Source organism: Gobio gobio, assembly GCF_949357685.1.
Source record: "Gobio gobio genome assembly, chromosome: 11".
Lineage (NCBI taxonomy): Eukaryota > Metazoa > Chordata > Actinopteri > Cypriniformes > Gobionidae > Gobio > Gobio gobio.
The window spans coordinates 2,618,188-2,642,553 of NC_137104.1; the positions used below are offsets into that span (position 1 = coordinate 2,618,188).

Genomic DNA, 24,366 nt, shown 5'->3' on the forward strand with positions numbered 1-24,366 from the left:
TTTGAGACAGAGGGGAACAGGTCTCAGATATATGCTGCCCATCATAAAGCACGAGACAGACAGGGTCGGAGGAGAAGACTGGAAAATGTGACATAATGGACAATATTCGTCCGTTGCTGTTCATGAGCGGTTCAGCGAGACAAACACTGCCAGTGCGTGGATGCACGATGCTCGCGCTGCACATTTCACGGAGGAAAACATCCACAATCTTTGCTAGTTCAATGCAGGATTTGCACAACGGCTTGTCCTGAAAGCTGGATTTACAAACAGAAGCTGTTTACTGGCCACAACCTGTAAGTCTGATTTATTTTTCATCGATGTGTTTTCCTGTAATAGGTTAATTGTACATTGTAGCAAGGAAGCAAACCAGTCTGTTAAATGCTCATTCATACTTAACGTTATCCGACGAACACCTAACGTTACAAACACCTAACGCTAAAATCTCAACAGCGAACTTGGCATTAGTGTAAATGATTCTTTGATTAGAGCTTTTATGTATTATTTATATACAGGCATGCTAAACATGGTTCTGTGTGTGATTTGGCTAACTTACTAGTAAAGCCAGTGTTTAGTGTTCGTTTTGGGTTAATAGTTCTTGCCACAGATATTTGGCTATAATCGTTCTAAAAATACAAAAGTGGCATTCAGTAGCGATCACTATAGATCCGCAGTCTTTACTCTTGAGGACTGAACAGCTTCTGCTCGATCATCTTCACTAAAATGTTTTGGGTCTGATTCGGGCTCAGATTGGTGTGGTTTTATTGACGCCATTGTTTCTAATACTGACCAAAGCACAGTCTACCGGTAAGGGGCGTGCATTTCCGATAAACGTGCACTGCGGTTAGCGAATCACAACACACTGGGCCAGCTAACCAATCTGAGCCCATTGCGTATTTTTGAGGGACCGGCTTCATAGAACCCGGAAACCATCAGACCGTTTCACAAGGAGGGACAGAGCAGTGTAGAATAAAGGTCAAATATATAAAAAATAATGCATTTTTTTTAAAAACGAAGCATTAACCCATGTTACAGTGCACCCCACAAACACAATCAAGCCTTCAAAAGAATGTGTTTTACCACCCCTTTAATGTTAATTGTGGTGATCTCCGACTGAATAATTTACGATTCTCTGATGTGACTGGGCTCCACCCCGGCATAAGGCGGGATCTACCACAGAGATCGTTCATATATAGCACTAACTCCATGGTTGGAAAAGCATGTGTTATCCAATAGTCACACTGTATAGGGTCAGAACGAACCCCAGTGATCGTCATTCTCCATGCAAAGCCCTGTCCTTTCCCAATTCATCAGTCCGACGTAACATTGTACGTGACTGACTAATAGGGAATATCTAGGTTACTGATGTAACCCCGGGGAACAGAGATATTATGTCCCTGTGCCACAATTTCTATACCTCTGCTGGAACAGCCGGGACCCCGTCTCGCTTCCTCAGCGGAAAACTTAATGTGAGAGTTTGCACACTGCTTTATATACCCGGAAGCAGGGAGTGGCTTGCGATGCAATTCTCACTCTCCAATGTGGATTGGCTTGTTCTGTTGCCACTCGAAGGTGACTGACGAAATCCCAATTCATCAGTTTTACGTAGCATCTCAGTTCCTTCTTTCAGGGTGGTTACATTAGTATTCCAGAGAGCCGTGTAATAATCATTTACACAGCTTAGCATTATTTTTCCAATTTTATTGGAATTATACTTTAGCACATTAAAGTAAAATAAGTTATTTTTTATTATTTAATTTTATGTTAAAAAGGAAATCTCGCTCTTGGAGCCACAGCTGTCCAGTCTACCACATACAAATCACCCTCTGCTGAAAGGGCTGTCGATGGCAACAGGGATTCAAATTACCATCACGGGTCATGCAGTCATACTGATGGGGACTTGAACCCCTGGTGGAGAGTTGACCTGCTGGACGTCTTCGCAGTGACCACGGTTAGCATCACTAATCGAGGAGATGCTGTTGCAGAGAGGATAAATGGTGCTGAGATCCGTATCGGCAACAGCTTGGACAATAATGGCAACAATAATGAGCTGTAAGTATTGTCTCTCTCCTAATACTTTCATAAATGGTTAGAAAATGAGTAAATAAGATCAAATTACTTTGAATAAATCATTTTAATACAAACTTGCCTTAGACAGAAGTATATTAAATATGCTTCATGCCGTTTTGATGCACCATCTCTATTTCTCTGTGTGTTTTCACAGGGCTGCAACTGTTGGGTCCATCCCACTTGGAGCCACAAAAACATTTGAGTTTAGGCCTATTTATGGGCGATATGTCAACATTTTTATCCCTGGGCGCAATGAATATCTCACTCTGTGTGAGGTCGAGGTGTTTGTAGGTGAGGGAGAGAGAGAGAAGAAGACTTTGAATTTGAATATAGAACTTATTTATGTACTTATTAATGTGTGTATAACTATAATAATTTTATTAACAGAGCACACATCATCGTCCACTACTGTTCTAAGTGAGTTTTCTTCATTACTTTGAATATTGTCAGTAACACATATAATATTATTACTGAACATGTGCTAACCAATAAGAGATGATGTACATCAAGACAGTTGTTATCGCAAAATAAACCAGACAGGCTGATCAGGAGCCCGGCTTATCACAACCACAATTACAGAGCTACTAACCACTAACCATGGGGAGGTGCTTGGCGACGTCCAGGCAGGAACCATTTGTCTGAGCAGCTGCGCGTGGGTTCCTCAACTGCTTTAGAGAGCACACGGGTGAGCTCCAAGTTGATTGATGCTCTGGTGTCAATCGGTTCCAAAGATGGCAAGGGGGCTGGCTCAGGAAGTGAGCCCGACCACTGCTAGGCATTCGAAGCTGCCAAGGACATGCGGCTCATCATCAGATCCCCGGAACGAGACCAAGTTGCTCGCAATGGCAGAGGGGCGTTGGTCTGTTCATTTTCCAGTTTAACACTGTGAAGCTGCTTTGAAACAATCTGCATTGTAAAAAGCTAGGGGTGTAACGATACACCAATGCCACGGTTCGGTTCACATCACGGTTTTTGAGCCACGGTTCAGTTTGGCTCGGGCCGGTTCTGTTGGCTGTTGGGTCAGGGTTCATGGCGGGCACCAGCAATAATAACACTAGATTCACTTTTAACTGAATAATATCAACAACAATAATTTAACTTAACTTTATCTTGATTAACTTTATACATTGGCTTCATGTTTTCTTTAGAGCAGTTAGCAAACTTGAGTAAACTCAAATTAAATAAATGCCTCCACTGTAGACTAGTCTAGACTAGTCTTTTTTAATACATTTTTTTATTAATGACCACACACAAGTAATGTCCCACTTTACTCTACTTAAACACATAAATTGTATGAATATGACTAATACTGATGATGAATAGATAGGCCTATAAGTTAAAGCCATTAAATAGCAGTTTTTGTAACACAATAAAGTAGTGTATGCTAGCAAAGTTTGTATGACGGTAAGGAAGAAGACAAGGGGTCAGCTTACTGGGACTCGTAACTTGTTTTATTAACTCAATTCACTCAGGTTACAACACGGTGCACGTCGCACAAAACAAAAGTCGCTCACAAACTCTCAATATCAATCGTCAGTTTTCTTTACAGCAGTTCCTCTCTGCCTTTCCCAGTCGAGTCCCAGTGTGTGTGTCCGTCTCCAGCTCTCTCTCTGTGTTGTCCTCATTTCCTCCTGGCATATATTCTCTCTCCACGCAATAAGAGACGGTGTCCATCATTTGTGCTTGATCCACTTACGTGCCGCTCGTCCTCTGACTCTCTCTCCCGTCACAGACTTCGCTAAGCCACGCCCCCCTCGCCACATACCCCCACCACTCGACTCAGGACGGGGAGCCATCCAGCCTGTGCCCCCATACCCATTTCTGGAAAGGAAGTCGGCCACAGCCATCTCCGCCCCCGGCCTGTGGACCACCTTGAACTTAAATGGCTGTAAAGCTAGACACCAACGGGTGATCCGCACGTTGGTATCCTTCATGCGGTGGAGTCACAGCAGAGGGGCGTGGTCCGAACAGAGGGTGAACTCCCTCCCCAGGAGATAATACCGGAGGGTAAGCATGGCCCACCGGATCGCCAGGCACTCCTTTTCTATGGAGCTGTTCATCGTCTCTCTCTTTGAGAGCTTGCGACTGATGTACAGCACCGGCCGCTCCTCCCCCTCCCTCTCCTGGGTTAGGACTGCCCCAAGCCCCCTGTCCGACGCGTCCGTCTGCAACATAAAAGGGAAAGAAGAATCAGGTGATTGTAAGAGCGGCCCGCCACATAAGCAGCCTTCACCTGGGTAAAAGTCTGCTGACCTAGCTCTGACCACTGGACCGGGTCTGGCGCTTCCTTTTTAGTGAGGTCAGTCAGCGGGCTGGTGAGGTCCGAATAATTAGGAACAAATCTCCTATAATCCCGCCAGCCCAAGGAACTGCCTCACCTCCTTTTTGGTCTTGGGTCTCGGACAGGTTGCAACTGCTGCTGTCTTGTCAATTTGCGGACGCACCTGTCCATGACCCAGGTGGAAACCCAGATACCGCACCTCCACGTGCCCAGTCGCACACTTCTTCGGGTCGGCCGTCAGCCCGGCCACCCTCAGCGACCTCAGCAGGGCACACACAGGCTCCATATGCCGCTGCCAGTCATAATTATAGATGATAATATCATCCAAGTAGGCAGCGGCACATGCAGTGTGCAGCCAAAGAATTTTATCCATGAGGCGCTTAAACATGGCCGGAGCTCCGAACAACTTGAGTGGAAGTGTAGCAAATTGGTGCAATCCAAACGGCATCGTAAAGGCTGTTTTTTCTTTAGATAAAGGCGTCAAGGGGATCTGCCAATATCCCTTTGTCAAATCCAGTGTCGAATAAAAACAAGCAGTGTTATCATATAGTTACACTGTAGGGTCAGAATGAACCCCAGTGATCATCATTCTCCATGCAAAGCCCTGTCCTTTCCCAATTCATAACTCCGACGTAACATTGTACGTGACTGACTAATAGGGAATGTCTAGGTTACTGATGTAACCCCGGAGAACAGAGATATTATGTCCCCTTGCCACAATTTCTGTACCTCTACTGGAACAGCCGGGACCCCGTCTTGGTTCCTCAGCGGAAAACAATGTGAGTTTGCACACTGCTTTATATACCCGGAAGCAAGGAGTGGCTTGCGATGCAAATCTCACTCGTCGATGTGCAATGGCTTATTCTGTTGCCACTCGAAGGTGACTGTGCTCTCTGACAAGATGCCAGTTCATCAGTTTTGCATAGCATCTCAGTTCCTTCTTTCAGGGTGGTTACATTAGTATTCCAGAGAGCCGTGTAATAATAATTTAGATTACACAGCGTAGCATTATTTTGCCCATTATATTGGAATTATACTTAAGCACATTAAAGTAAAATAAGTTATTTTTTAATATTTTATTTAATGTTAAAAAGGAAATCTCGCTCTTGGAGCCCCAGCTGTCCAGTCTACCACATACAAATTACCAGCTGCTGAAAAGGCTATTGATGGCAACAGGGATTCAAATTACCTTCACGGGTCATGCAGTCATACTGATGGGGACTTGAACCCCTGGTGGAGAGTTGACCTGCTGGACGTCTTCGCAGTAACCAGGGTTAGTATCACTAATCGAGGAGATGCTGTTGCAGAGAGGATAAATGGTGCTGAGATCCGTATCGGCAACAGCCAGGACAATAATGGCAACAATAATGAGCTGTAAGTATTGTCTCTCTCCTAATACTTTCATAAATGGTTAGAAAATGAGTAAATAAGATCAAATTACTTTGAATAAATCATTTTAATACAAACTTGCCTTTGACAGAAGTATATTTAATATGATTCATGCAGTTTTGATGCACCATCTCTATTTCTCTGTGTGTTTTCACAGGGCTGCAACTGTTGGGTCCATCCCACTTGGAGCCACAAAAACATTTGAGTTTAGGCCTATTTATGGGCGATATGTCAACATTTTTATCCCTGGGCGCAATGAATATCTCACTCTGTGTGAGGTCGAGGTGTTTGCAGGTGAGGAACAGAGAGAGAAGACTTTGAATTTGAATTTAGAACTTATTTATGTACTTATTAATGTGTGTATAACTATAATAATTGTATTAACAGATAAGCACACACCATCGTACACTACTGTTCCAAGTGAGTGTTCTTCATTACTTTGAATGTTGTCAGTAACACATATAATATTGTTACTGAACATGTGCTAACCAATAAGGAATAATGTAAATCAAGACAGTTGTTCGTGCGGCTCATCATCAAATCCCCCGAACAAGACCAAGTTGCTCGCAATGGCAGAGGGGCGTTGGTCTGGGCGGGAGAAGTGGACAGGGGAAACCTCTTCACGTGGAGAGAGTGAGTTATGCGGGACCTGAGCTGACGTGAGCTCACTCTCATCCGAGGGCTTGGATCCTCTGCCTCACAGTTTTTTCCTCAAAGGCTCCCGGGTTGACGATAACGGGAGGGCGCGAGGGGCGGAGTCGCATTCTGAAAAGAACGTTATCCGCGAGCGCAAAAAGGCGAGACTCATACCGTCGAAATGAGAGCAGGTCGATTCAGTGAGCGCGGCTTCTGCGTGGGACTTGCCCAGAAATCTCTGTGCCCGTCATCATCATGCAGAGGGGCTCTGCACGTGCCACAATCATGGTGCAACGTGTAACAACATCGCATAAATTTGCTCTTTAGAAAAGCTCTTTTAGAAGCAACAACATTGCAGCACACACCGTAGTGCACTCGCACAAACTGCAGGTGGCTCGGGGGCGAAGCTCTGACCAGGCTGCTAGGCAGCGGCGTGGGAACAGAGTTGCTTAAGGGTGGTGAGCTGATCGGCGAGCTGAAGAGCGGAGAGAGCTGCAGGCTGCTCGAGGTGGCGGCTGCTAGAGAGTGGCGAGCAGGGAGGCGAGCTGATCAAACTGCTACAGAGCGGCGAGTTAATCAGCGGCGAATCCAGCTGCTTGCAGGTGAAGGCGGCTTCAAGTCTCGTAGATCAAGCGAAGAGATGATATCTGCGTCACTGAAGGAGAATGAATCGATTTGCCATGGAGAGGGGTGTAGAGTAACAAGCTATTTTAAGGCATGAAGAATTTTTTTTCAGGAAAACAAAACGTTTAAATTTGCCATTTTGGCGATCAAGGATGATCTAAGGCATACAATTAATGACTACAGGGGGACTTTAATACTAAAAATACTTCAATACATTCTCTAACTATAACAGAGCTGGCACCAGTTGTGTTTGAATGAAGCGAGAGAGAGCGGGTCCGTGCGTGATGCAAGAAACATCAAAGAAAGACCGGCTTCAGAAAGCGGATGAGCTGTCTGTTATACAGCATTGCTATTTATGACACTCATTATCTGGAAATATCTGACCTCAGAATGTCACGACTGACCAATCAGAGTCAAGTATTCCAGAGAGCCTGGATCATTTGGATCACACAGCTTAGCATTATTTTGCACATTATGTTGGATTTATGCTTTAGCATAGGGCTGTCACAATATTAGATTTTCCACTCCACGGTTATTGTGGCCGAAATAAAATCACGATAACGATATATCGTGATATCTATAGAAACTTTTGGGGATAAAGTTAAAATGTCAAATTAATTTTGACTTTGTTTATTTTGTTTTTCTTTTTTACCCAATGAACATAATTGGATACTGATAAAAACAGGATAATACTGTTACTGATCTTCTTTGAAGCTCCCTATGAAATAACAAGAGAGAAAATACTGTCAAGTTCAACAGTATGATGAATAAATATTAACCTAAATGTTATTGGCCATGTCTGAAGCAGCAGCAGTAGCAAGCGTTCCTTCACCGCACCTCGGCATCTTCTACAGTTATGGCCTTTTACACCTGCTCACTTCATTTGTTTTCTCTGATCAGATATCTATAATATTGTGAAGAGATCAGGAGTAAATGTCTTCCGACATTCTTTCGAGGCGGATTTAAATCGGATCACTCAAACCCGAGCCGCCTCTCCAACCACGCGAGGCGGGCTGCGGGCACCAAAAGAAAAACACGCAAATGGCCGCCAGAAGTCTCAGATGCTCAAAACCACAATCATCTTCATCAAAACTAACAAGACTAAATGCTCTTACAAGTGCTTAGGTCGCTCATTCTCATATTGCAGCCTTTGATGTTGAAATGAGCTGATGATAAGATGCAGCTCAGATCTTTTGCTTTCGTTGACGTGAACTCTGTTAAATGTGCATATAGCGTGGGAATTGATATTCATTTTGCTGAGAGGTGTAAAGTAAAATACAAACTGCATGTTTTTTGTTTTTTTATTTTGTGTATTAGTTTAGGTTGTATAGCCCATTTCGTTTGCGAGCTGCAAGTAGCATCAGTCAGACTCAGCTTGTCAAAAATGCGTTTTTACTGTGGTGGTGATAGTAAACATTTAAACTAACACTTTGATGCTTGAAGTGTTTTATATTTATGGATTGTATTATAGGAAAGACAAGTCAAGAGTTGTACTCACTGTGTGTCTTCTCAGGGCTGCAACTGTTGAATCCTATTCATTATAAATATGGTGGTTATCGCCAATACCGGTATATTGCCACACCCTAAATTAACACAATGTCGATATTTTGTCCTTTGAATATCACGGTTATCAACAATACCGGTATATTGCGACACCCCTACTTTAGCACATTAAAGTAAGAAATAAAAGTTATTGTTTATTATTTTATGTTAAACAGAGAACCTTGCTCTTGGAGCCCCAGCTGTCCAGTCTACCATATACAAATCAGCAGCTGCTCATAATGCTGTCGATGGCAACAAGGATTCAAATTACCATCACGGGTCATGCAGTCATACTGATGGGGACATGAGCCCCTGGTGGAGAGTTGACTTGTTGGAGGTCTACGGGGTAACCAGGGTTATCATCACTAATCGTGGAGATGCTTGTGCAGAGAGGATAAATGGTGCTGAGATCCGTATCGGCAACAGCCTGGAAAATAATGGCAACAATAATGAGCTGTAAGTATTGTCTCTCTCTTAATACATACAACAGTTAGAAAATGAGTAATGTTGTGTAATATGCATATGAATGAATACAATTACAATGCCTCATTGTTTGAAGTATTTGTCTAATATATCACATAAAATGTTTTTTTTAATTTTTTTATTTTGTTTATTTCCTGGAAAAAGCTTTTTATAGGTAATTATGTAACTATTAAATTGTATTTATAATAGAACGAATATAACATTAATATAAAGTCTTATAATCATGACCCAGTAGTACAGTGAGTGTTGTTGAATTATATGTGGGTGCAGAAGTAGCTTTACAGAGCTGAATTCAAGGTTAAAGAGAAATGGATGGGACCACACTTTGTTATATTAACATATTTTATTACGAATATAGTTTATGAAGTAACGACATCACAACTGTTGTTGTATTTTTTTATTTATTAATAATGTAGTTTCTTAAATAACAGAAAACGTCTCCGGTTATGATTATAACCCTTGTTCCCTGAGATGGGAACGAGAACTGCGTCCAAGACACTTAAGGATACGCCCTCTAGCGTAGCGCATCTGAAGCATGAATGAAATCAGTCACCGATCCCGATTGGTGCTACGTCATGATGTAGCGTGTGACTGCACGCCCAGAAGCTACAAATGCACGCCAGCCCATGCTAATGGTAGCTCTTTTGCGATGAAGCAGGCGCTCCCACGTGGTGACGAGTGGTGACGAGACGCAGTTCTCGTTCCCTTTCTCAGGTAACAACGGTTATAGTCATAACCCGAGACGTTCCTTTTCGAGGGAACTGGAACTGCGTCCAAGACACTTTGGGAACGAATACCCACTAGGCCACACCGAACCACGCCCATCCTAGTGTGAAGCTGGGAAACCAGGCACAACCTAGGACGCGAGGACCCTGGAGCCAGGCGTCACAGGGAGATCCAGACTGTAAAACCTGATGAAGGTGTGCGGGGTGGCCCACCACGCTGCCTCGCTGATCTCAAGCAGCGAGGCACCAGAAAGGAGGGCCACAGAGGAGGCAACGCCCCTCGTGGAGTGAGCCCTCACGGCTATGGGTGAAGGCAAACCGCGCACCCGATAATGGCTATAGCCATGGCTATAGCCTGGACAATCCAATTAATGATTATCTGCTTAGAAGCAGGCAGCCCTTTCTTGGATGAGCCAAAACAACTAACAACTGGTTTGATCTCCTCCACTGAACAGACTTCTCCAGATAAATCCTCAATGCCCTGACTGGGCAGAGCCGGTGAAGTCTGGCTTCCTCTGCCATCACGTGAGGCAGAGGATGGAAAGCCTGAAGGACCACTGACCGCATCCCACTGAATGGCACCTTGGGCACATAGCCCGGCCTGGGATATAAGATGGCTTTCACCCCGCCAGGGGCAAACTCCAGGCAAGTTGGCAACACCGCCATGGCCTGAAGATCCCCCACTCTCCTCAGAGAAGTGATGGCGAGCAGAAAGACCACCTTAAGGGTCAGGTCCTTTGCCTCTGCCGACTCCAGCGGCTCGAAGGGGGCCTCAACCAGCCCTTCGAGCACCACCGCCAGGTCCCAAGCTGGGACCTGGAACGAGCCGCAGGCCTCATCCTCCTAGCCCCACGGAGGAACCGTACAACCAGATGATGTCTACCCAGAGGCCCATCATCTATTGGTGAGTGGAAAGCCCCAATGGCAGCCACATACACCTTAAGAGTGGACGGGGTTAGACCGGCAGAGAAACGATCCTGGAGGAACTCCAGCACTGCCGCAACAGGGCAGTTGACTGGGTTCAACTCCCGTTCTCTACACCAAGTGGAAAAAAGATTCCACTTCCGGCTGAACAACTTCCTCGTGGAAAGTGCCCTGGAGCTGAGTAAGGTTTCGACGACACCGGCTGACAGGCCCTCCTCTAGGTACTGGGCCCCCTCAGGGGCCAGACCCAAAGGTTCCAAAGCTCCGGCTGGGGGTGAAAGATTGAGCCCCCTGCCTGAGACAACAGATCCCTCCTCTGAGGGACCTGCCATGGAAGGCTGTCTAGAAGAGCCATGATCTCGGAGAACCATACTCGGGTCGGCCACCGGGGTGCTACTAAGAGAAGGCTAATGCCCTCCCGGCGGACCCGATCCAGAACACCCAGGAGCAGAGTGAACGGGGAAATGCATATAGACATAGCCTCGGCCACGTCTGAGTCATGGCATCCAACCCAAGTGTGGCTGGATGCCTGAGGGAGAACCACAGTGGACAGTGGGACGTCTCTCGAGACGTAAACAGATCCACTTCCACTGGGCCAAACCTCTCGCATATGGCCTCCACCACCTTGGGGTGGAGTCTCCACTCCCCGGGCCTCAGCCCCTGCCTCGACAGGACATCTGCTCCCTGGTTCTGGTCCCCTGGGACGTACATCGCCCTGAGGGACGACAGTTTCCCCTGGGACCACAGAAGGATCTGATGGGCCAACTTGCATAGAGGGCGTGACCTCAGACCCCCTGGTGTTTCAGATACGATACTACAGACATATTGTCGAATCGTATCAGGACATGGTGGCTGCGGAGGTCTGGGAAAAAACTCCTCAGAGCTTTGTAGACCGCCAGCATTTCCAGGCAATTGATATGCCAGGAAGAATGCTGGGTCTCCCACAGACCTCTCGAGAACCGGCCTTCCATGACCGCATCCCAACCAGTGAGGGAGGCGTCTGTTGAAAGGATCTTCCTGCAACATGAAGCTCCCAACACTGGCCCCTGGGACAGGAACCAAGGATCTTTCCATATGACAAGGGAACGAAGGCACCCGCACGTTACCCTGATCATACAGAACAGATTCCCTCTTGAGGAAAACCCCTTGGTCCCCAGCCACCACTGGAGGGGCCTCATGTATAGCAGGCTGAACGGGATAACATTGGACGCTGCTGCCATGAGACCCAGCAGTCTCTGGAACTGCTTCACAGTGTGGCTGTGGCCTAGCTTCACCACTGAGACTCGCGCACGTATGAATTCAACACGCGCGGGGGACATTCGGGCCTGCATCGTAGTCGAATCCCATACCACTGCCAGGAATATGATCGTCTGTGAGGGCGCCAACACACTCTTCTTTGTGTTGAGCTTCAGCCCCAAGCACCTTAGATGAGACAGGATGACATCTCGATGCCGAACCGCCATCTCCCATGACCTGGCCAAAATCAGCCAGTCGTCTATATAATTTAGTACACGGATGCCCTAGAGTCTGATTGACACCAGAGCTGCATCCATGCACTTGGTGAAGGTGCGAGGGGAGAGAGCTAGGCCAAAAGGAAGAACCCGGTACTGGTACACTTCGCCCCCGAAAGTGAACCTGAGGAACTTCCCGTGGGCAGGAAGGATGGAGATGTGAAAGTATGCGTCCTTTAGATCTATCGTGACGAACCAGTCCTCGAACTGGATCTGACTCACGATGGCTGGAATAGTGAGCATCTTGAACCTGAATCTCCTCAGAGAATGGTTCAAGTTACTCAGATCTAATATAGGACGCAGACCCCCATCCTTTTTGGGAACAATGAAGTAACGGCTGTAAAAGCCTGACTCCCTGTCCAGCGGAGGGACCTTCTCTATGGCCCCCTTCACCAGCAAGGAGTGAACTTCCTGTTCCATAACCTGCCACTGGGCTGGGGCCAACACAGTCCAGACCACACCTTTGAACCTCGTGGTGGAATGCTGAACTGCACCCCTTGCCCACGGTGCACAGGACCCAAGCAGAGATATTCGGAAGGCCAGACCAGGCGCCGAGATATTCTACTAGGGGAATCAGCCCCTCGGGGCTGGTCTCTGGTACCCACCGAACCTCTTTCACAACCCCCTGAAGCGGTGAACCGGCAGGGTTCGATCGAGAAAGACATTCGGTGTGCACTCGCATTTGCCGCCCCGTCGCAAGTCCCATTGGAGACAACAGAGGCGGCACAAGAGCACAGGAAATCAACGAGGTCCGAAGCGTTGTAAGCACAGCATTGATTTCCCCACAGCGGCGGGGAACGAACAACCTCGGTTGTCCGTCCCCAGGGGGTTCAGCTCTGAGCGGTGAATGCCACCATAATCACCCACACATGCAACCTGATCTGAATGATTGGCTGAACAAAAATATCTAACTCCCCAAAGTCAGATAATATCACATTTAATTCCTCAGAATTAAATGCAGCCATAAATACCCAACCGGTGAAACATGGTCTGAATGATAGGCTGAATAAAAATATCTAATTCCTCAAAGTCAGATCATATTTCATTTAATTCCTCAGAATTAAATGCAGCCATAATCACCAGACGATACTGTTTTAATAAGTATTTATACGGACTCGTAAACCACACGTTGCCTCAGGAACGTGATTCAAGCTCTTATAATACAATTATAACAGCTTGAATTATTATTATTATTATTATTATTATTATTATTATATATATTATTATATTATATTTATATATATATATATATTTATATATATATATATATATATATATATATATATATATATATATATATATATATATATATATATATATATATATATATATATATATATATTATTGCGACTGAGAGAAGACTGAGATTATGCTCATTGGTTCACCCCACCAACTACGTAATGCTGGGTCGGTAACCCTAGCTGCTGATGGTTCAACTTTTGAGTCCTTGTGAAGAATTTGGGGGTGATCTTTGATGCAAATCTAACATTCGAGCCACATGTAAAAAATACAGTTAAAACATCTTTTTTTCATCTTAGAAATATTGCCAGATTACGTCCTATGCTCTCTTTTTCTGTTGCTGAGAGGTTGATGAACACTTTTGTTTTTAGCCGTATTGATTATTGTAATGCCTTGTTGGCTGGGGTGTCAAAAGCTACCCTAAACAAATTGCAGCTAGTTCAAAATTCTGCTGCTAGAATCCTTACTAGAACTAGGATGAGAGATCACATCACTCCTGTTTTGGAGACTTTGCATTGGCTCCCGGTCAAGTTTAGGGTTGATTTTAAAATCTTGATGCTTACTTACAAGGCTTTACATGGGTTGACACCGCAATATTTGTCTGAGCCTTTAATCCCCTATACTCCGAGGCGTAATCTTCGTTCATCTGAAACTGGTCTTTTAGTTGTTCCAAAAACTTGTCTAAGACTAATGGGTGATAGGGCTTTTTCCTCATCAGCTCCAAAATTATGGAATTCTTTACCGATTGAGATAAGGCAAGCTCAATCCCTTTGCATTTTTAAATCTTGCCTTAAAACTCCTTTTTTAGGGTAGCTTTTTATTGAACGTTTGTATCAATTTTATATAGTTTTTAATTGTTTTTGATTTAACATTCTTCTTTTTGAATAATTTTTCTTTTTTGTTTATTTTTCTTTTTGTGTACTATATTTTGTCTGTTTCTGTAAAGCGCTTTGAGATGTACATTTAAAGGCGCTATAGAAAATAAAGATTTATTATTATTTATTATTATTAATTGGCTTTCATCCCTCGAGAAGAAAGCCAAACAGGCGTGAGGCTGAAACACCCGAAAGGCGCACGGCTGTAAGCGTTGAGATATTTCCTAATGAAAACAGCCAGCACCCTCAGGAGCTGACTGCATGCCTCGCACCCAACAGTATAACATGCATCCTCACCGTATTGCGTGTATCACTTTAATAGCAGACCCGTAACCAATGCGCTGCCTCGACAACGCGAGATTGAATCTTGCATTAGGAAGTGGCGAGCCTCGATACTGAGCACGTCTAATTCCTCAGAATCAGACAGCTCACACATCGGGTCCTCCACCCCGGGGGAAGAAGCCGCAGCGCAACAATATTTCAGACACTTTTTTTTTTTGCACAGACACGGGTGCACACACCTCTTAACTGCTCTCTTTCCATGATATATATATATATATATATATATATATATATATATATAGGGACAAACAACACCAAATAGACAAACAATATTTCAGACACAGAGCGCCTCGCTGAAGAGCAAAAAGGCTACCATTACTATGGCCTGGCGTGCATTTGTAGCTCCCGGGCTTGCCGTCACACGCTACGTCATGACGTAGCACCAATCAGGATCAGTGACTGATTTCATTCATGCTTCAGACGCGCTATGCTAGAGGGCATATCCCAAAGTGTCTTGGACGCAGTTCGAGTTCCCTCGAAAGAGAACCACACTTGTTTAAAACACTTGTGACCCTGGACCACAAAACATAAGGTTAATACATTTATACATAATCTGAAATCTGACTAACTAAGCTTTGGGTTTTTAGGATATGACAATAACTGGTTCGAGATACAGCTAGTTTGAAAAAAATGGGGAAAAAAATCGAAATATTGAGAAAATTAACGACCTGAAGGCATTCGACCTGAGTGACAGACAAAAGTAAAGACTCATTACTCCAAAAGCAAGGAGAGTCAAAAGGTGTTGTTTGATAGAACACAATTTTAGAAAATATAAATTACAATTGAACATTCTCATGCTGAGAAACTGCTGATAAAAACAAACAAATATATTTCATTTTTTATTATAATTTTACATATCTATCTTGTTTTATATGCAATAATTCAGGAAGGCAATAAGATGTTCGTTGAACAAAACATGTTTTCCATGACTAAGAAGAGACAAAGAGACAGGCAAGACTCTGTCTGACGCAGCCACCACTAACCTAGCTTAGCACAAAGACTGGAGGTAAATGGCTCCAGCTAGCCTACTGCTCAATAAGTGACAAAATAACGCCAACATTTTCCTATTTACATGTTGTGATGTAGTTACATCGTGTACTAAGGCCGGCGGAAAATTAAAAGTTGTGATTTTCTAGGCTGATCTGGATAGGAACTATACTCTCATTCCTGCGTAATAATCAAGAGCTTTGTGCCGTCCCATGAGTGCAGCGGCACAATGATATTACACAGTGCTTCGTGTTGATAAACACATTAAGTTTAGAGCATGTACTTTTCATCGTTTTGAGATTTGAGGTTGGGAATAATCCTGGAATAAATTACCTCTGAAAAAAAGCTTTTTATTTGAGGATTGTGAGGTAAATTTATTCTGTTAGTGTCGGTGAATATTAAACCACAAAAGACCATTTAAATATGAATCCTGCATGTGTCTGTGTGACGTATTAACCTGCAGATTAACATTCATAGGCGTTATAATATAACAAATAAGATACATAATAATAATTGTAGTGACTATGAGTCAGATAAAATAATAACTCAACGGGGAATTGAATTAAAATGAAAGAGATTTGAATTACACTATAATTTATAAATAATTCAGAATTAATGTTTACACCTTAACTTATTCGTCCACCGATATGTAAGAACTTAAAGGGGACTCTGTTAAAGGGAAACAGGTCTATTTAGCTCAAATGAATGAATTAATGAATTCATAGGGAATTTTGAGAGAGAGTCTATTTTACAGCCGAGCAAATGACTCTTCCAGTGTTCATTTGAACGGGCTGTAAATATCAACTCTGCAGCGGATATTAATATCCGAACAATAGTGAAACACTATTTAACAGCCAGGTAACTTAGATCGGCAGTTCAAGACATTAAATCCGTAAGCACATAACACAAGAACAGTTATCTTTGAATACAAACGGAACTTTATTGATTACTCTAACACATCAAACTAATATCTAACATAAACACACACACTTGCACATTCACACATTGCAGAAAGGAAGAAAATGAGGAAAGAATGAGTTTTAAGAGAGAGAAATTATGAAATCCCAAGCAATATATGCATTTATGACACATGACTTGAAGAAACCATTGATCTGTAATTTAGTTTAAGTTTCTTAGGCAGGGTTATTACATTTGATCTAATGCACCAGTTCAGCTCAGAATCTAGAGGTATTACTTGCGTTTGTGTCTCGTGTGTCGTCTCAGACAGGGGATTCCCTTTCCCCTGGAGGGGGGTTTTCCCGGGTCTTTGATTCGCTGAAGGTCTGGTCGTGTCTTGGATCGACGTCTTGGGAAGCCAATCACGTGACGTGTTGGCGGCTGGATGGAAGTCTTGTGGGTGTTGTTTGAAGTTGAAGCGCGCTGTTGGAGACTCTTTGAGAAACTTTACGGCGAAACTTAACAGAACCCGAGACTCAACGGAAAGAAAATAAACTTTAAAAGAAAGGAAAGTGAGAGAAGAGCAGATGGCCTGAATTAAATCGTTGTTTAACCCATTTTCTCTGATCTTGGTCTGCCATGATCGTCTGATCGTCTCCTGGGAGCTCTCCGTTCAGAACTCAACTTTGGTCAACTGCTAGGACTCAACTCATCTGGTCAATTCTGAATGACTGTGAACTGGCACTCTTCGTCCGTGTTCTGAGATTAAAACTCAAATATTTGCTCATCCCCTGGATGGGTTCTGGCCAATTAGGGTTCAGAGGTGACTGTGTTTCCACCCCTCCCATAAAATTGGGTTATCTATGGTAATTTAGTTTCCTGCTCTTAAGCAGGGAGTACATTTAGACCTAATTTCTTACTATAAGGACATGATCCATTCTACAAAGATTTCATTCAGCTCATCTGTTGGATTATACCCATACGAACAAAAAGATATCAAACATGGTACCTTTTCATCCACTCATTCAATAGTTACATAATTGCATGAATTGGGAGTGATATACATGCATAATAGTCACGTGTATCAGTTGTTGACACACTAACAAGCTATGTTGAAGACTATTTAAATGCAAGTCCAATAATCAGTGATTTGATGCACTTCATATGTAACAGTTTCTGTGAGTTTGCTTGGAGTTTTAGCTGTGTCACATGGAGTTAATTTACCGGTCATTGAAAAGACAGAGATCTGGTTTGTTTCTTGTGATCACACCGAGTCTTTTGTCCTCTTTGTCTAAGTTTTGGTCAAAAGTTCATAGGCAATCAAGTTATTATTATTTAAAAGTAGTAGCTCCGGGCAGAAGGGAGCCTCCGTCTCTCTGGTGATAGATGGTCGATTTCCTGGGGTCTGGAGCTGAATTGGGCTTTGTAAAGGGGTTATTTCTGATCAAATCATTTGGAAGATTCATTAAACTATGTGTCTGCGCCCACAATTCCTACAGACGCTACATAATAAATATTTGTACATTTCACATGGTGTTTTTTGCTCTTAACTTTAAGACAATTGCACAGATCACAGATCATGGAACATCACAATTTACAGCAGATTCTTACGATTAAAAAAGCAACATAATCCATTGTGTTGATCATGAGATTTTACTTACGGAATGATGTAGCATATTTGGCTAAAATTATTCCACTCGTCTTACCGGGATGCAATGTGTGATCCAATGTTCCCGGAACCGTCCATGCGTGTGTGTTTTAGGTGGAATAACACAAACAATTATGATTTTAAAGCTTAGAAACTAGTTGCAGCCCTCTGTTGTTCTGTTAGTATCGGTTTTCATGGGCTTTCAATTTGTTTTCATTTGATACACGGTTCCTTTGTACAGTTTTCCTGCTCCTCATTTGTATAATTGGTTTCATCTGTGTGCCATTAATTAGTCTAGTTTGTGCTTGCTATTTTAGTTCTCACATTCATTCTGTGTTCGGTCACATTCACATTAAGTGTGCGTTGCTAATGCTCAGGGGCGTCGATAAGGGGGGGAAGTTAAGATGATTCTAAGGGCCGACACACTTTTGGGGCCCACAGAAATCAGTTTTATTAGTACTAGTAACAGTACTACCTTAAAAGAAATTATAAATGTATAATCTACCAAAGAGTAACAAATAAAACAAAATGACAGTTTATTTCTGCATTTCCGGCAAAATTGATATTTGTACTTTATTTAATACTTGTATAGATTATTTGTAAAATATTTGTACTGCTAGAAATACTAAATGTAATAAATAAATTGACATACAATTTTAAAATAAAACTCTGCCTCCCGTGGCATTGATTTAAGTCGTTGAGCCAAAAAAAGACTGTGGAAAAGTCTTTTGTCTGATTGTTAGTATTTTAAATCGCTTACAATTTAGATCAGATTTGACTTACCTAACCTGAGAATAATAAAGAATAAGGTGAAGGTGTTTAATTACGCACCAAAAACAGTAAATAAGATTACTTTAAAATGATTTTGAATAAATCCTTTTAATGCAAACTTGCCTTAGACAGAAGTATATTTAATATGCTTTATGTTTTGATGCACTCATCTCTATTTCTCTATTACTGTGTGTCTTCACAGGGCTGCAACTGTTGTGTCCATCCCACTTGGACTCACAAAAACATTTGTGTTTAAGCCCATTGAGGGGCAATATGTCAACATTGTTATTCCTGGGCGCAGTGAATATCTCACACTGTGTGAGGTCGAGGTGTTTGCAGGTGAGCGATAAAAGGAGAGAGACGGTGTGTAGACATTTGTTCTATTTATACTATGTGTAATGTCTTAATTTTTTTTGTTCTGTTTTCATTGCCAGATTGAGTGAAATGAGATGATGTTACACCACAGTCACTGATCCTATCAGCAAAATACCAAACTACTGTTTTCTGAGCAATACTAATATTGCACTTCTTTCATTGTTTTCACTTGACCTCTGCACATTTTATCCTTAAGATAAAAGATCAGTTTCAGTGCACATTCAGTAAAGGTTTGAACCCCATTTTGATCCAGAGGGGTGTGTATTTACCCTTCTTTATCTTTGCTTTCTTCATTAATAAATGACTATAGCATCATATGTTGTATTGTGTGTTTCTGGATAATTTACAATGAGGGGGAGGAGGTGTAGCGTTACAGCAACCCATCTAGAGTTGAGGAAATGATAACAAAGTAAAGAAGAATTAAATTTTTTTCAAAAAAGACAGAAGTAAAAAATGAGAACGATGATGATGTCCCAAAATCACAAGCACAAACAAAATAAAATATTCTGTTATAAAGAGTAAAAAAGCATAAAAATATCAATACCCATAACAGAAATACCAATATCATAAAGAATAATAATAAAAATAGGGGTGATAGCTTCAGGGTGTCACACAGTTGGATGAATTAAAGGATAAATGCAGGATCTAAATGCAAGCAGTATTTATTTACACAAGAACGGAACAACCACTTCTAACTCAATGAAGAACTGACAACTAGACAGGACTAAACACAGGCTTAAATACACGGGATCTTACAGTAATCGAGACATTTCCACTGCCAGTTCTGACAGAAGACATCCACAGTTGATTGTTTTTTGCTTGATGAATACTAAACCTGCAGGATTTAAAAAGCAGGCTAAGGAAAACCATAAATTAATCATCAAAATTAAGCCAAAAGGATAATTAAACATGATGTCCACATGAGCTACATCTACTCACGCAAACTTTGATCATATTCTGAATTAGGAAACCAGTCTACACAAAACAAAATTCCCTTTAATGAAAGGCTTTCTACAAAACAAAATTCCAAAATAATTTCTGACAAACTCCATGTCTTCTGATATATTGCATATCTAATGATGTGTCCTTTATTACTCATGCTGTGCTCATACATATATTAAATAAAAAAATAACATTAGGCTTTGATATTTAAACATCAATAAGAAACAAAATACTTCTGACTGCTACTATATTTATAGCATCTGAGCAGACATGTGCGAATAAAAGCTTTATTGATGTGACACTAGGCTCTTTTACAATAAACATCTGTTCAAAACAGGCCTTGTTATAAATCTTGTCCAAACAGTGTTGCTTCTATGATGTACATTTTATGTTGCAGCAGGATTCATATTTAATTCATCACAGATACTAACAGAATAAACTTACCTTACAATCAGCGTCTGAATCCGTTGCTCTGAACAGAACATGAACAGCGTTTCATGAGGAGAATTATTCTCAAAATGATGTAGCTGAAGTATAGCACTAATTGATGTGTTTGTGTGAGTTCATTGGCTCTGGATCTTGTATGATTTGAATCTCAAAGAACGCGCGCTCCGTGGGCGTGTCCGCATTAGCGGATAATGAGATGCTCGCGAGCGACTGACATCTCTCTCTCTTTTCAAACAGATTACATAAACACAGAATTCAATGTTTCTTTAGACATATGTCTCATGTTTGTGAGACAAGTATACACTAAGCTAGAGGTCATTTTCAGAAGACTATCTGAATGAATGTCTTTGACAGAAAGGCTGCAGATCGCGCATCATGTTTGTTTTCTTTATTTTGCAAAAAGCACAACATTTTGTTTTTATTGTGACTGTACACACACTTGCCTGAATGATAAAAAACAACAGAGTTATTTGAGTCTCTTTGGCACTGATATAGTAAAGTTACAGTGCGAGGCATGCCTCCTCTGTCCCCACTGGTTTAAAACAGAGCCCTTAAAGCATGTGGTGGGTTTGATGGGGAGTAATTGAGAATGAATGGGGAAAAGTCACATGAGAGGAGGCAATGTCTCCATTGCACTATGATTGGATATGATCGGGTATGATTGGAAATGATTGGTTTGAGCGATAAATCCTTCCGTGTGTGATCTGGAATCGGCCTGAATGAAGATGCCGTTAATATGTTACTGTAGTTTTGTCTTCTTAGTATTAAACTGCAAGAAAATGTTAGCAGTAGAACTCCATCATTCAAAAAACTGTATGCTAAATGACATCATTATTATCTATTGTGAAGTTACAGTAGTAAGATATTCACATCGATGTATACGTTTGGAGGGAGCTAGGGCGGACAACAACACAAAAAATATTAGTAATAATGCAATAACATGTTCAGTATTATGATTTTTCTATAAAGATATTGTCATGATGTATTTATATTGTTCTAATTTTGACATTTCAGCAATTTAGAAAAATTGTTTTATTATATTTTCATGAATTGGATATTTAAGACATTTTAAGATAAAACAACAACACATTGTTCTAATGTGATGCTTTGAATTGACCTGAAATACATTTTGATTCTGTTCAAACAAATTACAATATACAGTATATATATATATATATATATATATATATACGGGTATGATTGAAAAAAAATTATTATTATTTTTTTTTTGTTTTGTTGTAACAACGTTGAGACAGTTCTGTTCCTAACAGTAGACCTGCTGAAGAAGATTTGACGGGTACAAGAAGAGTAGCAAAAAAGTAAACACACACAAGGGAGAGAGTCGAGACAGAGACATATCTGTGCAAATGAATTTAATGGAAATGAAAAGGGAAGTGAAGGAGCAGTTCAGTGCAGAACCTTCAATTATTTTGCACCGCCTGAGCCTAAGGATTTAAAAAAAAAAATGTATGTGATGACCAAACAAAAATATGGTTCTCCATGGTTTTGTCCCAGTCCGGCCCTGCCCCACTGCATCCGACACTTTGCATTGCACTTGGTGATGTAAGGCTTGGATGAGCTGCTCGGCCATGGAAACCCATTCCATGAAGCTCTACACACTGTTCTTGAGCTCATCTGAAGGCCACAGAAGTTTGGAGGTCTGGAGCTATTGATTCTGCAGAAAGTTGGCCACTTCTGCGTGTAGCTGGTTCAGAAAATATAAATGTAATGAACTTCATCAAAACTTATTTTCTTGTACTTTTTATATTTGTTTATGTTTTGGGTCATAATGGTTCAATATAGTGGGAACCATTCATGCAGAAACTGTCTTGTTTGGGGCACATATTGGTGACGCACGATACCTTTCGCGATGTGCGAACAGTGCCATCTTTAGACGCATATTTGCTGCTGACTGGGTCAGATGTGCTCTCTCGCTCTTCTAACGAGCGCACTGGTAAGGACATTTTTGAAGTGTATTAAATTATGTCATCGATTAATTTCGTGAGATAAAGAATGTTTAAATGTAATGTAAGGCTGTGATGTCATGAAATTTAATGCAGCGAGTTGCATTTTGAATGTTTTACAGAGAAATGTTTTTGCTTACTAGCTTTTCCTTGCTGTACGGGCAGAGTGAAGAGAGACGTGTATTCCAAAAATGAATTGTGCTCTGTATATTTCTGCAGAATTAAACATCCTGAGACCTCTTCCATCTGCATTGTCTTCATTAAGAACCACCACAGTAAACACAACCAGAGTAAAACTGCTGCATGCGCACTGTGACCCTCAGCATGCGCTGACCCCGCTCTGTGATTTTAAGTGGTCTACCACTTCGTGGCTGAGTTGCTGTTGTTCCCAATTGCTTCCACTTTGTTATAATCCCACTAACAGTTGAGCGTGGAATATTTAGTAGTGAGGAAATTTCCCGAAAGGACTTTTTGCACAGGATGCAACCTATCACTGTCCCACGCTTGAGTTCTCTGAGCTCCTGAGAGCGGCCCATTCTTTCACTAATGTGTGTAGAAGCGTCTGCGTGCCTAGTGCTTGATTTATGCTTGATTTAACTCAGTGATTTAGAGGGGTCAAATTATTTTTGATCAATTTAATGCATCCTTGCTGAATACAATTATTTATTTATTTTTTTAACAGAAAGTGAGGCAGAAGAACCAGGAGACGAAGGAGCTTATGGACCAGATGAGGAACCTCCTGTGGGACGTCAATGTTATGCTCACCAAACTTTTGAATGGTAGTATATGCTTTTTAATTGTCACACTATATAAATATAATTACAGAAAAATAAAAATTCTTAACTAAATTCCATATGAACAGCCAGTCAGCAAAAACACTGATTTACATTTAAGCTTAATTTTAGAAGATTTCATTTTTCAAACCAGTATTTATTCAGTCAGATTTATCCAAACCAGTAACTCTCGAGTTGGAGAATCTTTGTGAACAATTTTTTAGAATTTGCTATATTAATAATATTTCTTGATGTTGAAAAGAGAAATGCCCATGTTATTGGTTAATTACCCATGTTTTAGGAAAACAGCTAAATAAAAGATACTTTTTACAAATTCATCCACACACAGTTTGCATTTCGGAATTATTTTATTGGTCATGTGATTACCACTTCAGTTGTTTGGTGACTCTCTGTCGTGTGTTAGTCCGCAGCATCTTAACGCTACAAACTCCTCCAATGAAACAGCAGCTGGAATGATTGACAGATCTGCCATGTTTTCTCATCCATGAAGCTGTCAGTCATATATTGACAACTGGTCAGAACAGGCAACCACCCCTCTCTTGTCCTCCGACTGGCCATCTCAAGCTAGTAGCCAGTATCCGGGGGTAGAGATAAGTCACTATCATTCTGTGACCCGTCTCTGTTCAGCTCGGCTCAGACACGCTCCAGGTCTTTGTACCTCTTGCGCAGGACGGACACATGGTCCTTGAAGAGCACAGGGTCCAGGCGAAACTGAGAGTGCATTAGAGGCATGTAACCAAACCAGCTCGCGAAGGTGTTGACACACTCCTGCCTCTGGGTAAAGTGCTCAGGGTTCGCCCATGGCGCCATCTTAGTGCCCTTAGAAGGGGAGAGGAAACAAGATGTTTTTAAAATACATCACATTTAGGTCAATTCTTGTTGTTGTTTGATGTTTAAAGTGTG

The 24,366-nt window shown here is 41.9% G+C and overlaps 2 protein-coding genes across 5 annotated transcripts in view; one reads left to right on the forward strand and one right to left on the reverse strand.

Annotated features, from left to right (window-relative positions):
- LOC307133927 (uncharacterized protein) overlaps positions 1 to 20,435 on the forward strand; it is a 36,570-nt gene extending 16,135 nt beyond the window's left edge. For 2 of the 3 annotated variants that reach the window (XM_079829312.1, XM_079829311.1), the window contains 9 exons: positions 1,770 to 2,049; positions 2,222 to 2,358; positions 2,455 to 2,484; positions 5,443 to 5,722; positions 5,895 to 6,031; positions 6,125 to 6,157; positions 8,716 to 8,995; positions 19,144 to 19,280; positions 19,376 to 20,435. In XM_079829312.1, the coding sequence (XP_079685438.1) occupies positions 1,770 to 2,049; positions 2,222 to 2,358; positions 2,455 to 2,484; positions 5,443 to 5,722; positions 5,895 to 6,031; positions 6,125 to 6,157; positions 8,716 to 8,995; positions 19,144 to 19,280; positions 19,376 to 19,380 (1,319 nt within the window). In that variant the 3' untranslated portion in view covers positions 19,381 to 20,435. Of the gene's footprint in view, positions 1 to 1,769; positions 2,050 to 2,221; positions 2,359 to 2,454; positions 2,485 to 5,442; positions 5,723 to 5,894; positions 6,032 to 6,124; positions 6,158 to 6,250; positions 6,371 to 8,715; positions 8,996 to 19,143; positions 19,281 to 19,375 lie in introns of all 3 variants that reach the window. The other variant, XM_079829310.1, reaches the window with a different exon arrangement.
- Positions 20,436 to 23,794: 3,359 nt separating this feature from the next.
- ext1c (exostoses (multiple) 1c) overlaps positions 23,795 to 24,366 on the reverse strand; it is a 114,837-nt gene continuing 114,265 nt past the window's right edge. For both annotated transcript variants that reach the window (XM_079829088.1, XM_079829089.1), the window contains exon 12: positions 23,795 to 24,282. In XM_079829088.1, coding sequence (XP_079685214.1) covers positions 24,097 to 24,282 — 186 coding nt within the window. In that variant the 3' untranslated portion in view covers positions 23,795 to 24,096. The remainder of the gene's footprint in view (positions 24,283 to 24,366) is intronic.